The 12115-nt window shown below is 42.9% G+C and overlaps 1 protein-coding gene across 3 annotated transcripts in view; it reads right to left on the reverse strand.

The window, feature by feature from the left end:
• LOC126516715 (glycerophosphocholine phosphodiesterase GPCPD1-like) overlaps positions 1 to 12115 on the reverse strand; it is a 176992-nt gene that overhangs the window by 65331 nt on the left and 99546 nt on the right. For all 3 annotated transcript variants that reach the window (XM_055064076.2, XM_055064078.2, XM_055064077.2), the window contains one exon: positions 5569 to 5788. In XM_055064076.2, the coding sequence (XP_054920051.1) occupies positions 5569 to 5788 (220 nt within the window). The remainder of the gene's footprint in view (positions 1 to 5568; positions 5789 to 12115) is intronic.

Below are 12115 nucleotides of genomic sequence, written 5' to 3' on the forward strand. Positions count from 1 at the left end.
TTACCGCAAATGTTTACCTTGACCTTTTGACTGAATATGTAACTTCACCACAACTGGCCAACATTCAATCAACCGTCCTTCACCTGTAGAATGGTGCACCACCACATTGGGACATGCATGTTTGTGAGTTCCTGGACCAAACATTTCCCTGTTGGTGGACTGGATGGGTTGGCCCGATTCTCTTGGCATCTCGCTTACCAAACAATGTCCCTAGATTTCTATCTATGGGGCTATGTTGAAGACAGTGCGTATCGAGCAAAGATACAGGACATTATTGACCTCAAGCAAAGGATCACTGATGCCACTGAAATCATTTATGAGACTGCTACAGCAGACATGGCAGGAAATGGAAGTTTGCCTTGATGTCCTTTGTGCAACCCATTGGAGTTAATATATTAGGTCGTGAAAAAGATAACCTCAATATATATTGCTACTATGCGCCTAATTTCCATATATTTATCTCTCATATGTGTTTGGAATAAAAGCTTGACATTGTAAAAAGACTGTATGGACACCCTGTATATTTTATGAGCAGTTGATCTCTCATAATCCAAAATAGTAATGAGACATCCGACTTGAAAAAGACTGTCAGCAAACATACATTAAGGTTCAACGTAATTATCTGAACAGATGAAAATGAAAGGAATTGGAAGCATCGAAGAATATGTACAACTGCTGAAATTCAAATGCATGACGCAAACTGAGTTGCAGAGCACAGCTCATCTCCGGCAGGAAAAGGCAGAAGAAGCTGTGACTTTGAAGAGTACGGCTCATCCTTGGTGATGCTAATACAAATGGCAAGGAAGAGAACAGCTCACGCGTGGTAGTTAGATGGTTCACATTAACGCCTATGATTTCTTTCGGACACAGTAAGAGCGAATATTTACGATTTCTGTCGAGTGACTTAACCTGCTGCTACAGCAAGAACTGTTTCGGCAACAATGCCACACACACACACGTCTTGGCTTCACAGGTTCGTGCACATTTGCTCTTGGTGTATAGTATCTTATAGATTCAGTTTTTTCTTTGCCGCCTATGCTGCTGCTTTCGGTGTTTCGGTGCTTATTGTGCCAACTGTTGCAAAACTGTCAGTGTTTGGAACAGCCAGAGAATGTTTTTAAGGATAGGCTTGATAACATTCTAGACAAGGTAACAACTGTTGTTTCCAAGCTTGAATCTTAGCCTTCCTTGATCACTAAAGGACTAAATAACGAGACCGAGAGGTTGCACCACAGTCTTGATTTTTTTTTTTTAAGAAGACAGCGGAGTTCCTTAGCTCTGAAAAAGAACAATTAACTGCAACCAACAAGTCACAGAGTGCATTTAACGACTCAGAAAAAACGAATACGTGTGATGAAACAATACTATAGAAAAAAACAACATAGTAATCAAGGGTGTTCCGTTCACTCACGGTGATAACTGCACAGCTATGCTTCAAACTATCCTCTCTGAAATTGATTGCCTTGTTTCCGCTAGTGATATGGAAATCGTTGACATGATATCTGGTCCAGATGGATAAAAATTGCTAGTTTGATTTCACTCCCAAGCATTCAAGAAAGTGTTTATCTGGAAAGCCCATAAAGCACGTCTACATGCAAACAAAATCAGTTTCAGTAATGCACGTAGCAAACCCGTTTTCGTCAACGATGAACTCACTGCTCAGAATAAGCCACTGTTCAGCAAAGCTTTGCAACTCAGGAAAAGAAAGTTGCTCTTTTTGTGGACTGACGACTCTGTCATAAAAGCGAGGCAGGCTACAGACAGCAGGGTTTTTCCTATCAAGAGTGAATCTGAGCGAAGGCTGTTTGATTTATTGGGTAGGCTTTGTCTTTTTTTTTCCAGTATCTTTTTCCTTTGGTTTTTTTCCTCCTCTCTTAATATGAATGTCCTCCATTTGCAACAATGATATTAAAGTAAAATTTTTTTTTCCAAAAGCTGTGATTCAGTGATACACTTTAATGCAGCAGCCTTAATAAGCATTTTCCCAATATCAAGTGCTGTTGTCTTATGGCCATTCATTCATCATAATGTGTGTTTAAGAGACATGCCTTAGTGATTGTGATAGGAATATCAACTGTTTTCCATCCTACAGTGCTGAATATTGTAACCGTACTTCATCACAACATGGCAGTTAAGCCATGTTTCTTCTGCCTGACAGATACAAGTTAAGGTTAGATCTTCACTTAAAAATTTGTGGCCAAGTGTGGATCAAAGTTGACCTCTCTGTCTTAGACATGAATAGTAATAATGGTGTCTTTGGTTGCATTTATTGATCACTGCATTCCCCAATTCCAGCTTTTTCTGATGCACCAACACTGACTTCTTGATGTTGTTTCAAAAGAAAACAAGTCTATTGTCCTAATGGGAGACATTAACATTAATTTACTCGATGCCTCTTCATCATGTCTGCCCCAAAATGTTAGTTGTTTCCAAGGTTACGGCCTTAAATATCTTCTTTCACTTCCTATGTGTTGCTCTAATAATGGTTCGCGAACACTAATTGATGATGCCCACTAATACCTTCTTTATCCTCCCTCCGCATTCATTCTTCAAAGTCACATTGCAGACCATTTCCCTAGAGCGCTCTGCTTTCGCAACAGTCCTCATGTCAATAGCACAAGTTTTGTCAGGAACATGTTTGATCATGTTAAGTTCGTAGAATTGATATCTAACATGGATTGGTCTCCTGCAACTTAAAATTAATGATGCTGAGTCAGCATACAGCACTTTCATCTCAATATTAACCAACTGAGTCACTTCATCCTCAACATGTGCACAATGCCATGAAAGTTATTCCCCTCCTAAGCCTCCATGGTTAACATTAGGATCAATCAAAGGGACACTAAAGGAAAAAAAAGTATTTTCACTGTGTTATATTACCCTTCCACAACACCAAAAGAGCCACAAGATGTCTTGTAAAGTAAGAAAAAATGCATAACCGAAAGACGGGTGGCGTTGCTACTTTGAAGTTTCCAAACCAGCCTGCCTTGACATCACGGATTCCGATGGCATCTGCTTAGGCCTAGTTAAGCTTTTATTGGTAAAGATAGACTACATTGTATTCTGAAAGAGCCAAAGGGTGAACATGAGAAGTTTCAACAACATCCACACAACCACAATAGCCTAAATGAAGAAAAGGAAAAAGAAAAAAACCATACCGACACCGAAGTTTCGGCGTGAAATTCAATGAAACTTTCACCAACATTTTCTCCTCTAATATTCAGGCTATTTCAGCGAAATCAACCAAAGTAGAGTTCCTCAAGGACACTTTATCAATCTTAACTTGTAGTGTTTCATTTTAGTGTCCCTTTAATACCTTTTGTTAGGTAACTTATTTACTTAAAAAAAACCTAAAACACAACCATTTAATCAACGCCTGAAAGATTGCTACAGACATTATGTAACACTTCTAACACTCTATTAAGGAAAGTCAAAAAGAGTTATCATCAAAATGAAGACATTTGGTCTCGTTCTGATAAAAAGACAATGGCCCCCCATTCCATCAATTCTTTTCTCAATGATACCGCAGATCCAACAGTAACTAGCATTACTTTTCGTTCACTATACCTGTTACATCATCTCTCCCAGAGAAACTTGGTCACTGTGGCCATCAGTGAAAAAAAAAAAAAAAGAGTACAAGATAAACATGGACTGTGGAGGAAAACAGGACAGTGCTTGTACTGTGTTCCTCCCTAGTTCGTGTTTATTTCACACTGTTTCTTCACCAATGGATTCATACCAACTAGCTCACATGATTCATGCCCTTTTTTGGTGACTGTGGTCAATCATTCTTTTTCTCCCACAACACCGTGGGAGGTAAGGAATAATCGTCATCATAAAAACCTTGGCGCGCAGGTACAGATAACATTCAGACAAATAATATAAAGATATGGCTGCTGATGTAATCGTGAAAGTGCTTGCCTTCATAATTATTTTATTTTTGAAAAGGGTGTATTCCCCCACAAGTTAAAAACAAGCACGGTTATTCTGGTGTTTAAAAATGGTGATAAATGCTTAATTTTCCCTTAAAGGCCCATTTGTACTCAACCATATTTTAGTGAAGTAATTAGAAAACTAATCCACATTGGTCTGTCAAGCTATTTAGAAAAATTTAATTTGTTTCATCCAAAACAATTTGGATTCTGCCATGGGTGTTCAACTAACCTTGCTCCTATTTATTTCAATATATGCAAAACAGAAATTGACAAAGGCTACTATGCTGGTTCTGTTTCTTAAATTTCACTAAAGCTTTTGATACAGTTATGACACTCTCTTCCTAAACCTGGTTCTTATGGTAATGAAGGAACCCCTGTTAACCTGTTTCTCAGTTACTTATCTGATTGTGGGCAACTATTATCTATCTCCACCACTTACTCACAAAAACACAACATCGATGTCCCACAAGGCTCAATTCTAGGTCCCTTCTTATTTTTACTACATATTATTGACCTACCGAAATGTCTAACCACAAGTGAATGCATCCTATATGCTGAGAACACCACTCTTATCTTTGGGTAATTCTCTAATCAATCTTAAAGTAACCCTTAATGCTGATCTCGTAAGCACCACTACCCCCCATGGTGTGCTAAAAATAAACTTCCGGTTAATGCTTCCAGAACTGGGTTCACAGTCTTTATTTCAAGGTCTATATAAACGACACGTAAGTTATGCTACTTTTTATTAATATGCACGCTACTTGTCCCTCCAATCGTTCTTTGTTCCTTGGATCGAGCTTGATTTACGCTTAAAATTTAGTTCGCACGTCCAAGAGCTACAAAGAAAAACAGAATTAAGGTGTTACTCAAGGCTAGATCTCATTTTGATTTACATACTCTGATTACTCCATACTATGTCTTCATCCACAGCCGTCTAAAATAGTTCATGGAGACACACCTACCACTGTCATCTTTCTTCTCTGCAATACATCCAAAATCAAGCCATCTGCACTTTTACTAGGTGTAATCACCGATCTCATGCTACTAATCTGTGCCATAAGCTCAACATACTCTGCATTACTAAGCTAGTGAAATTTAATGTTTACATATTTGCATATTGAGCAATTAAAGATCACAACCTTCTCTAATTTGTTCTCATGCAAGAACTTACTAACTGAAATCTTACACATTCCCTACAATATAATTTTTCACTCCCCAAGGTTTGTACTAACTATGGTACCCAAAGACTTTTGTATTAATCAATTGTGGAATTCCTCGCCTTATAATATTAAATCTGCTGTTTCTATGTAATTTAAACATCAGCTCTACAATTTCATTTTTAACCAATAGCAAGCTTTTTTTAGGGAGACCTGAGCTGTGTTGTTTTGTGCCAATGAATTTTGTGTATTTAAGTACTATTACTGTATGATTGTAATATGTAAGCTGCTCGTATTTTTATTGTAATATTTTTCTAATGATGGTATATGTTTTCTGATTAGTATTTTTTTTTCCTTTAACATATTTCAAGACAAATGTACTCACTTCTGTATACAAGGTAAAACTGAACAAACATTCAACCTCAACTACAATGCACAAAAAGCCTACAGGGCTGCAATAAGGCAAGCACACTCACATTGCAGGATCCTCAAGATGCATCTCGAGTGCACGTGACACCTGCCAATCTCCCAGCTGTGGGGTGCTGCCGCACACGAACACTGCCTCACCATGCAGGGTGTCTGCCTGCACTCGCAGATGGAGCTGCCGAGAGCCGTCATTGGGTGCCACAGAGACAACCTGGGCAGGGAAGTCCCGCGCGACATTGGCCGTCCAGCTTTCAGCCATGCTCGCAGCTGCTGCATAAGTCAAGAAAGGACAAGAAGCATGATGCAGTCTGGTGGCCCAGTGCCGCACGTATTTAGCAGGTCAGAAAGACTTGGGACTAATAAACTGGTAGATAAAAATGCTGTAAATTTGCAGTCCAGCAGCACTCCCTTTCAAAAGCAGCTTTCGGGTGTAACACTGTCAAACAATCTTACATGAGCAGAAATCAACTGCAGAATTGATTCAACAACAGCTTTGCAGTAGAGTTTTCTAAGTATGCTCTACAACAATGAAGGCCCAATTCAGCAGAACTGTAGTCTCAGGTTCCTGATCCATTACCTTTTCATTTTATTTTTTCACATGTGCTGCAAGAACTCACTACACTCATTCTATGAACTCTGTAATAGTTTCATGCGAAGGCTGTTTACACAAAAATTGTGTTATTGTTACAGACCAAAAAAAGATATTCACTGTTGCAGTTGGGCCTCACCATGTACCACTGTTGTGCAGCAGAATAGCAAGGAGGAAGAGCCTGTGCCAAGGTGTGCTATGGACACAGTACTACAAATTCCTTGTGCAGTACTTTAGGTATGGAGGGTTAGTGTGCAGTGCACACAAAAAAAACACTATTCTCGGTAATAATGTAAGAATTCCCAACAAGCTCTGCCCACCACATTGAACCTGTGCCTCCATGCTCATTAGCACAGTTCCCGAGAGACATTGATATTGAGCAATGTTTGCGTCCACCATGATGTCACAAAAATGAGCACTACTACTTTGAAGATAATTTGCATAATTGCACCAGCTGAGTTGTACGACAGCATATTTGCGACTGAGCTCTTAGTTGGTTCCCACCGACTGCCACATCTGAAATGCCACATCCCAAAATTTGAACTTCTCAAAGGTTTAACAACATTGTCCAAGCGAGACCCCTTGTACATCATTATGGACATTGCCTTCCATCCTTTTAAAAACTGACTCAAAAGGGATTTTGACAAGAAACATGGAGTCAGTTACTTTCTCCGCGCACAAGAAGTTGCTGCTTGAAGCAGCTAACACTGGCATATAAGTAAAAAGAAAAAAAAAAGAAAGAAAGAAATGTGTTTTCACATTCATAACAGTCTATATAATAACTGATGTGACAAACGATTATTTTTTAGCTGTCTGAGGAAGACATGATCATACGAAAAACAATGTTGCGTTAGGAGGTCTGACATTTTATAGTAAACTCAAACGGAAGCACCTTTTATAGTGACTTTTTTAATTAATATCGATGTAGTTATTCCAAGCTCCTAACGCCTTTGCCCATTGAATGAACAGTTGTTGAATCAATCACTTTATCTTAACAGCAAGAAGGCTAAATGTATCCATTATACGTGACAGCATGCCATTTAACCGTTAACAGATATCGTACATTAGTAAGCGCATCAGCACGAGCACAGACTCCCTGCAATGACAAAATTATGTCACACTTGTGCACCCCCCTCCCCCAAGAAAAAGGAAACAAGATAACACCAAAAGCGCACCAGTGAGCAACACAGATTGAAACTGTACAGAACAGATAGATCACATGGCTCGAGCACGGTTTGCCGATTATTTGCAGCCCAAAATTGTGACACGTCAGATGTAACCCAGACGGCAATCGCACGACCAATATACGGTATGAATCCTCGCATTTATAAATGATCGGCTAATGAAAACGACACAGCACCTGCAGTAGTCGCACGTCCAACATTTACTGCACGACTGGAAAAAACGTTACCCCGAAACTACGCCGCCCCAGAGAACCCTTCAAAGGTGTCCTCAAGGAAGACGATTCACCCATATTAAGAGAGCGTTTCGAGAGAGAATCCAGTGATCAAGAAAATGGCCACGACACGCCAGTCCCCACGAGACGCAAGCAGACGCACCAAAAAGGCACAGCAAGGCGAAGCACAAGCGCGTGGCGGCGCGCAACGGATCTGATGCGCGTCGACGCCGGGCGAAACCGCCGAGCCCGCGTCGGGGAGTCCCTCAAGGACAACGCAACCGCCTCGTCACGCTGCTCCCTCGGCGCCCTTCGTCAAGAACTAAGGGCGAGGAGGAAACAAGGGACGGGCACGCTGCCGAACAAAGCAAAAACGCGAAAGAGCACACTCGGAGGCGGGATTTGTGTAGAAAGGAAAAGCATTAGATGACGCCAACAGTGACGTTTTCGGACGCGCGTGCGAGCCCACGAACGCCGTGCGCCTGTCTCGAAGGTGAGGGGGAAAGGGGGAGGGAGCCACTCGGGCACGGCAGCAGGCTGGCCGACTGGCCCCACAGCAGCGGATCAATGTGCGTCGCTTGACGACAACGGGGCGCTCCGCTCAAAACGCCGCGCAGGCACAGGCCGCATTACGAAAAGAGCGGCGTACCAGTACCAGTATCGCTGCGTCGGCTGTTCAAGTGCGAGCGCAACGCACGTGACACGCGGGCGCGCGCCACTTTCGAAGTTCATGGCACGTGCATCGACTAGCATATGCATTTTTTCGGTCCTTCCAGACTACTAACGACCGAAAAACGTTATGCGCCCCTCAAAAAAAAAATCGGACGCTGATGGAATGGCGTGCACCAACATTCCATCAGACAGTCGCGAGCCAGCGCTTCCAACATTGACTGCTTTGAATGTGATTCAAAGAGAAGACATAAAACTTCTCAAAAAGGACGCGAGACATGTGGCGGAAACAAGCGCAACTTTGAACGCTTTCTGTAGAGTGAAAATAAAGAAAAACGATGAACAAGTTTAGATCGATGCAGAATTATTTCAATTATGTACTCTTCCATGGCAAAAAGAAAAATCAACAAGGGAGAATAAATGGCACATTTTTCTCTTTGAAATTCACGCAAGAACAAAAAATTCGGGGTCAAGGAATCCAGAATGCTTGTTTTGTTTCGTTTCTTTACGAGCCAGATCTCATCTGGTACTTTACCACATTTGACTCTTCGTACTTTCGAGTACCCACCCTTGCCAAGTCCTTCAATGAGAAATTAACCAGCCCCGAGAAGGCTCCCAAATTCGTGACGTCACGTGAACCTACAGTACAGGAAGTTGAGCGTGGCGCCTCCATAAATTTTTTGTTTCTTACTTCACTTACTTCAAGACTGTTACTGCTCTGCTTTGAATTCCAGAAGTGTAATTTACCAATGCAGCTTAATAAAGTTATCTGTATAGCATCCATTAGGGCATGCGGGGCGACCGGCTGATTGGAAGGTGCATATCGAAAGTTATTCGTGTCCCCAGGGCGAAAAAGAATTTGGGGTTTTACGAGCCAAAAGCACACGTTGTACCGCACGCCCTACAGTGGCAGGCGGGGGTGGAGGGGGGTACTCCGAATTAATTTTGACCAAATGGCGTGCACATTATACACGGACGTCCTCGCATTTTGCCCCTATGGAAATGAGGCCGCCGTGACTGGGATTCTATCCCGCAACCCCGTGCTCAGCAGCGCAACACCACAGCTGCTAAACGGGTGTCCAGGGTGAAGCCGAGGACGTCGTTCTCTCGACAGTGAGAAGTTATTCTAGCGCAATGTGCCTCCCTGCAGTGAAAGCTGCGGAAGGCCTAGTGACGCAACTCCACTTGTCGGCGCGCCAACACTACCCAGGCGGCTGCAAGCGATGAAGGCATATAGCAACGACTACCTTCGCTCCTTCCCTGCCTCTCCTATACAATGCAGCGCCCCTCGGGCAATTTGAAATGGCCTGTGGTTGAACTACATGCCTGCACTTACGGGAACACTACAGAACAATTATTTGAGCTGTATTAGTAAATCATGCTTCCATAATTACACACAAGTTTGAGTGGATATGCTAAGCCGGAAAAAAGTAAAAGAAAACCGAGAACGGGCGGCGACATCCCCTTGAAGTTCCTTCACTGCAGCTCGCCATGACAGTGTCAATTTCGACAGCATGTGTTCGGGCCTGCAGTTAATTAATTTGCTCTTGGCAAAGGAGATGGACTACACTGTATTCTGAAAGATCCAAAGACTGAACTTGGCAAGTTTCAAGATCTTTCATTGAGCCACAGCCGGCCGAAGTGCGAGAAAATACGTCAATCCGTGACGTCAGACCGATGTACCGCGCTGGAGTTCCGGCGCGAAATTCGAAAAACACATCTGCACCTCATTTTAACTTTACTAATCAAGCTATTTCCCCAAAATTAACGAAAATAAAGCTTCGAAAGACTGCCTTACGAGTCTATACGCCGATGTAGTGCTTCACTATACCGCGGGTGCTTGTACGAAGATTTTAATACATATTTAACAATAGCAGTTCCGAAATAAAAGGGCGATTCCGTCGGAAACATGCCGTCAGTGGCGGCGACCACAGGGTGATAGGTGATAATTAGTCGCTAATTAACAAAATCCATTAATTTACTTTGATTATGCAAAAAGGTGAGGCGTGCAGACAAGACACAAGTGGACAACCCGAACGCTGACTGTCAACTGAAGGGAGCACTGAGGCTAAAAGAAATAAGACACAAAACTCATCTGCGCAAGCTCTGGAATGGTATGATCACGTGTCAGTCGAGTACATGTGCCGGTCTACGTGAGAGATAGCTGTTAAGTCACTTAATCTCTACGTTATGTAAAGTAATCGAAGGCTGACTCACGCACGCACTTCCACCATTATAGATATGCCATGCATCTACCATAAGACGCGTATCTTCATTCTTATGCCTGTACAATATCGCGCATTCATCTAACTCTGGCGTGCAGTTACAATCTTGGCAATGTAGGGAAAGATTAGAAGGCGATCCACCGGTTAATGAGCTTTTATGTTCCATTAGCCTCTGATTATTTTGAACTTTTATTTACTTTGAACTTTACTTTGAACTCACTTTGAACTTTTATTTTCAGCGGGCTCAGCGAAATCGAGAAATTGAAGCGAGCTCTCGGTACAAGCAATAACTTTTCGATCGTACAGAGCCTGACGCATATCTCTGACGGCATGCATGTCTCCGAGAAGACCGTGCTCTTATTTTAGAAAAAAAAAAACGCTATCTTTAAGTATTACTCAGTCTTCGTAGAAACACCCGTTGTAGTTTCTAATTAAGGCTTCCGTGACAGATCGCAAACTCAACCTTGCAGAGCCCAGCGTATCGTACACACAGCGCCAGGCGCTCAAACTTATGCCGTCAATATCTACACTTAACGCCGCTGTGGCAGGAGTGGCAGACAAACCTTGAAAATAATGACGTAGGGCGCCTCGAATAGTTAAGCATTTCAGAAGCGTATATACCTTTCAGTTAGATAGTGCGGCACATTATGCGTTTTTCACTATAGATGATTAAACAAGCAGACAAGTAAGCGCTGCGAGAAAAAAAAAAAAAAGTCATGTCGAAGACTGCAGTACAGAAAGCGAATGTGCATCCCGAGCCCCAGCAACGATTCTGGAAGGACACGTGGGCAATGCCTTCACAAGCTGCCTGGTCGTCAGTGAGCCCAAGGCGAGCTAGAAAAACAAAATACATCAAATTTAGCGGCCATGGCGCAATCGCTTCACAGTTACGAGAACATATGAGAGTTTGTGCCGACCTTTATACGTCGGATAAAACAAGGATCAACATTTTCTACATCCACATTTTGTTCAGCGCTGCCATGAGCCCGTTCAAGGATTACTTTCCTTACATATCGTTGCTTTTCAACCAGCCGCGCATCCACAACGGAGTCATGCGTTCCGCCAATGTCGATGGACGAACACTTCAATGGAAAAGGCGTCAAGTTCTGGCAGCCCCCACAACACGCATAACTATTCAAAATAATACGCTTCACGCTTGGATTATACGCCGCCGGGTTCTGTCGGCGAAGAAACGGAATGCAGTCTCATCCCTGCAAATATCGCTCACGGCTCTCTCTGGAACGGTGCTTCCGCACACATCTTGACATGTGGCCTCCTAAGCATCGCCAGCACCGTTCGATTAATGAAGCAGCCGTCTCTCCGCCGACTCAGTGGCACGGCGGCTCCGCTGACGCCAGCGAAATCCGCGAATAACGAAGTACTTCACACAACAAGACTGTCCAATGGCGTCGATTTAACGGTCTTACTTTCCTGCAGGCGAATGGAGACCAGCGAATGCTATATGGCCTGCCAGTTCCGAAGCGCATTTAAACCGTCTCGGTTATCGAAATGCGGAGCATATGAAAACCGCACGAAAAAGGCAGGCTCAGTGCAGCTCAATGGTGTTCTGCAAGATGATCAGATCCCCAATCTCACGGCAAGGGAGGAACGGCTGCTAAGGACGGGCGGACAATACACTGCCGCTGACACTGCAGATGTCTCGCTCACGATGGGCAACCCAAACTTATACCGCATAACGACACGGCATTTATCTTTTA

This window comes from Dermacentor andersoni, chromosome 1 (assembly GCF_023375885.2).
Source record: "Dermacentor andersoni chromosome 1, qqDerAnde1_hic_scaffold, whole genome shotgun sequence".
Taxonomy (NCBI): Eukaryota; Metazoa; Arthropoda; class Arachnida; order Ixodida; family Ixodidae; genus Dermacentor; species Dermacentor andersoni.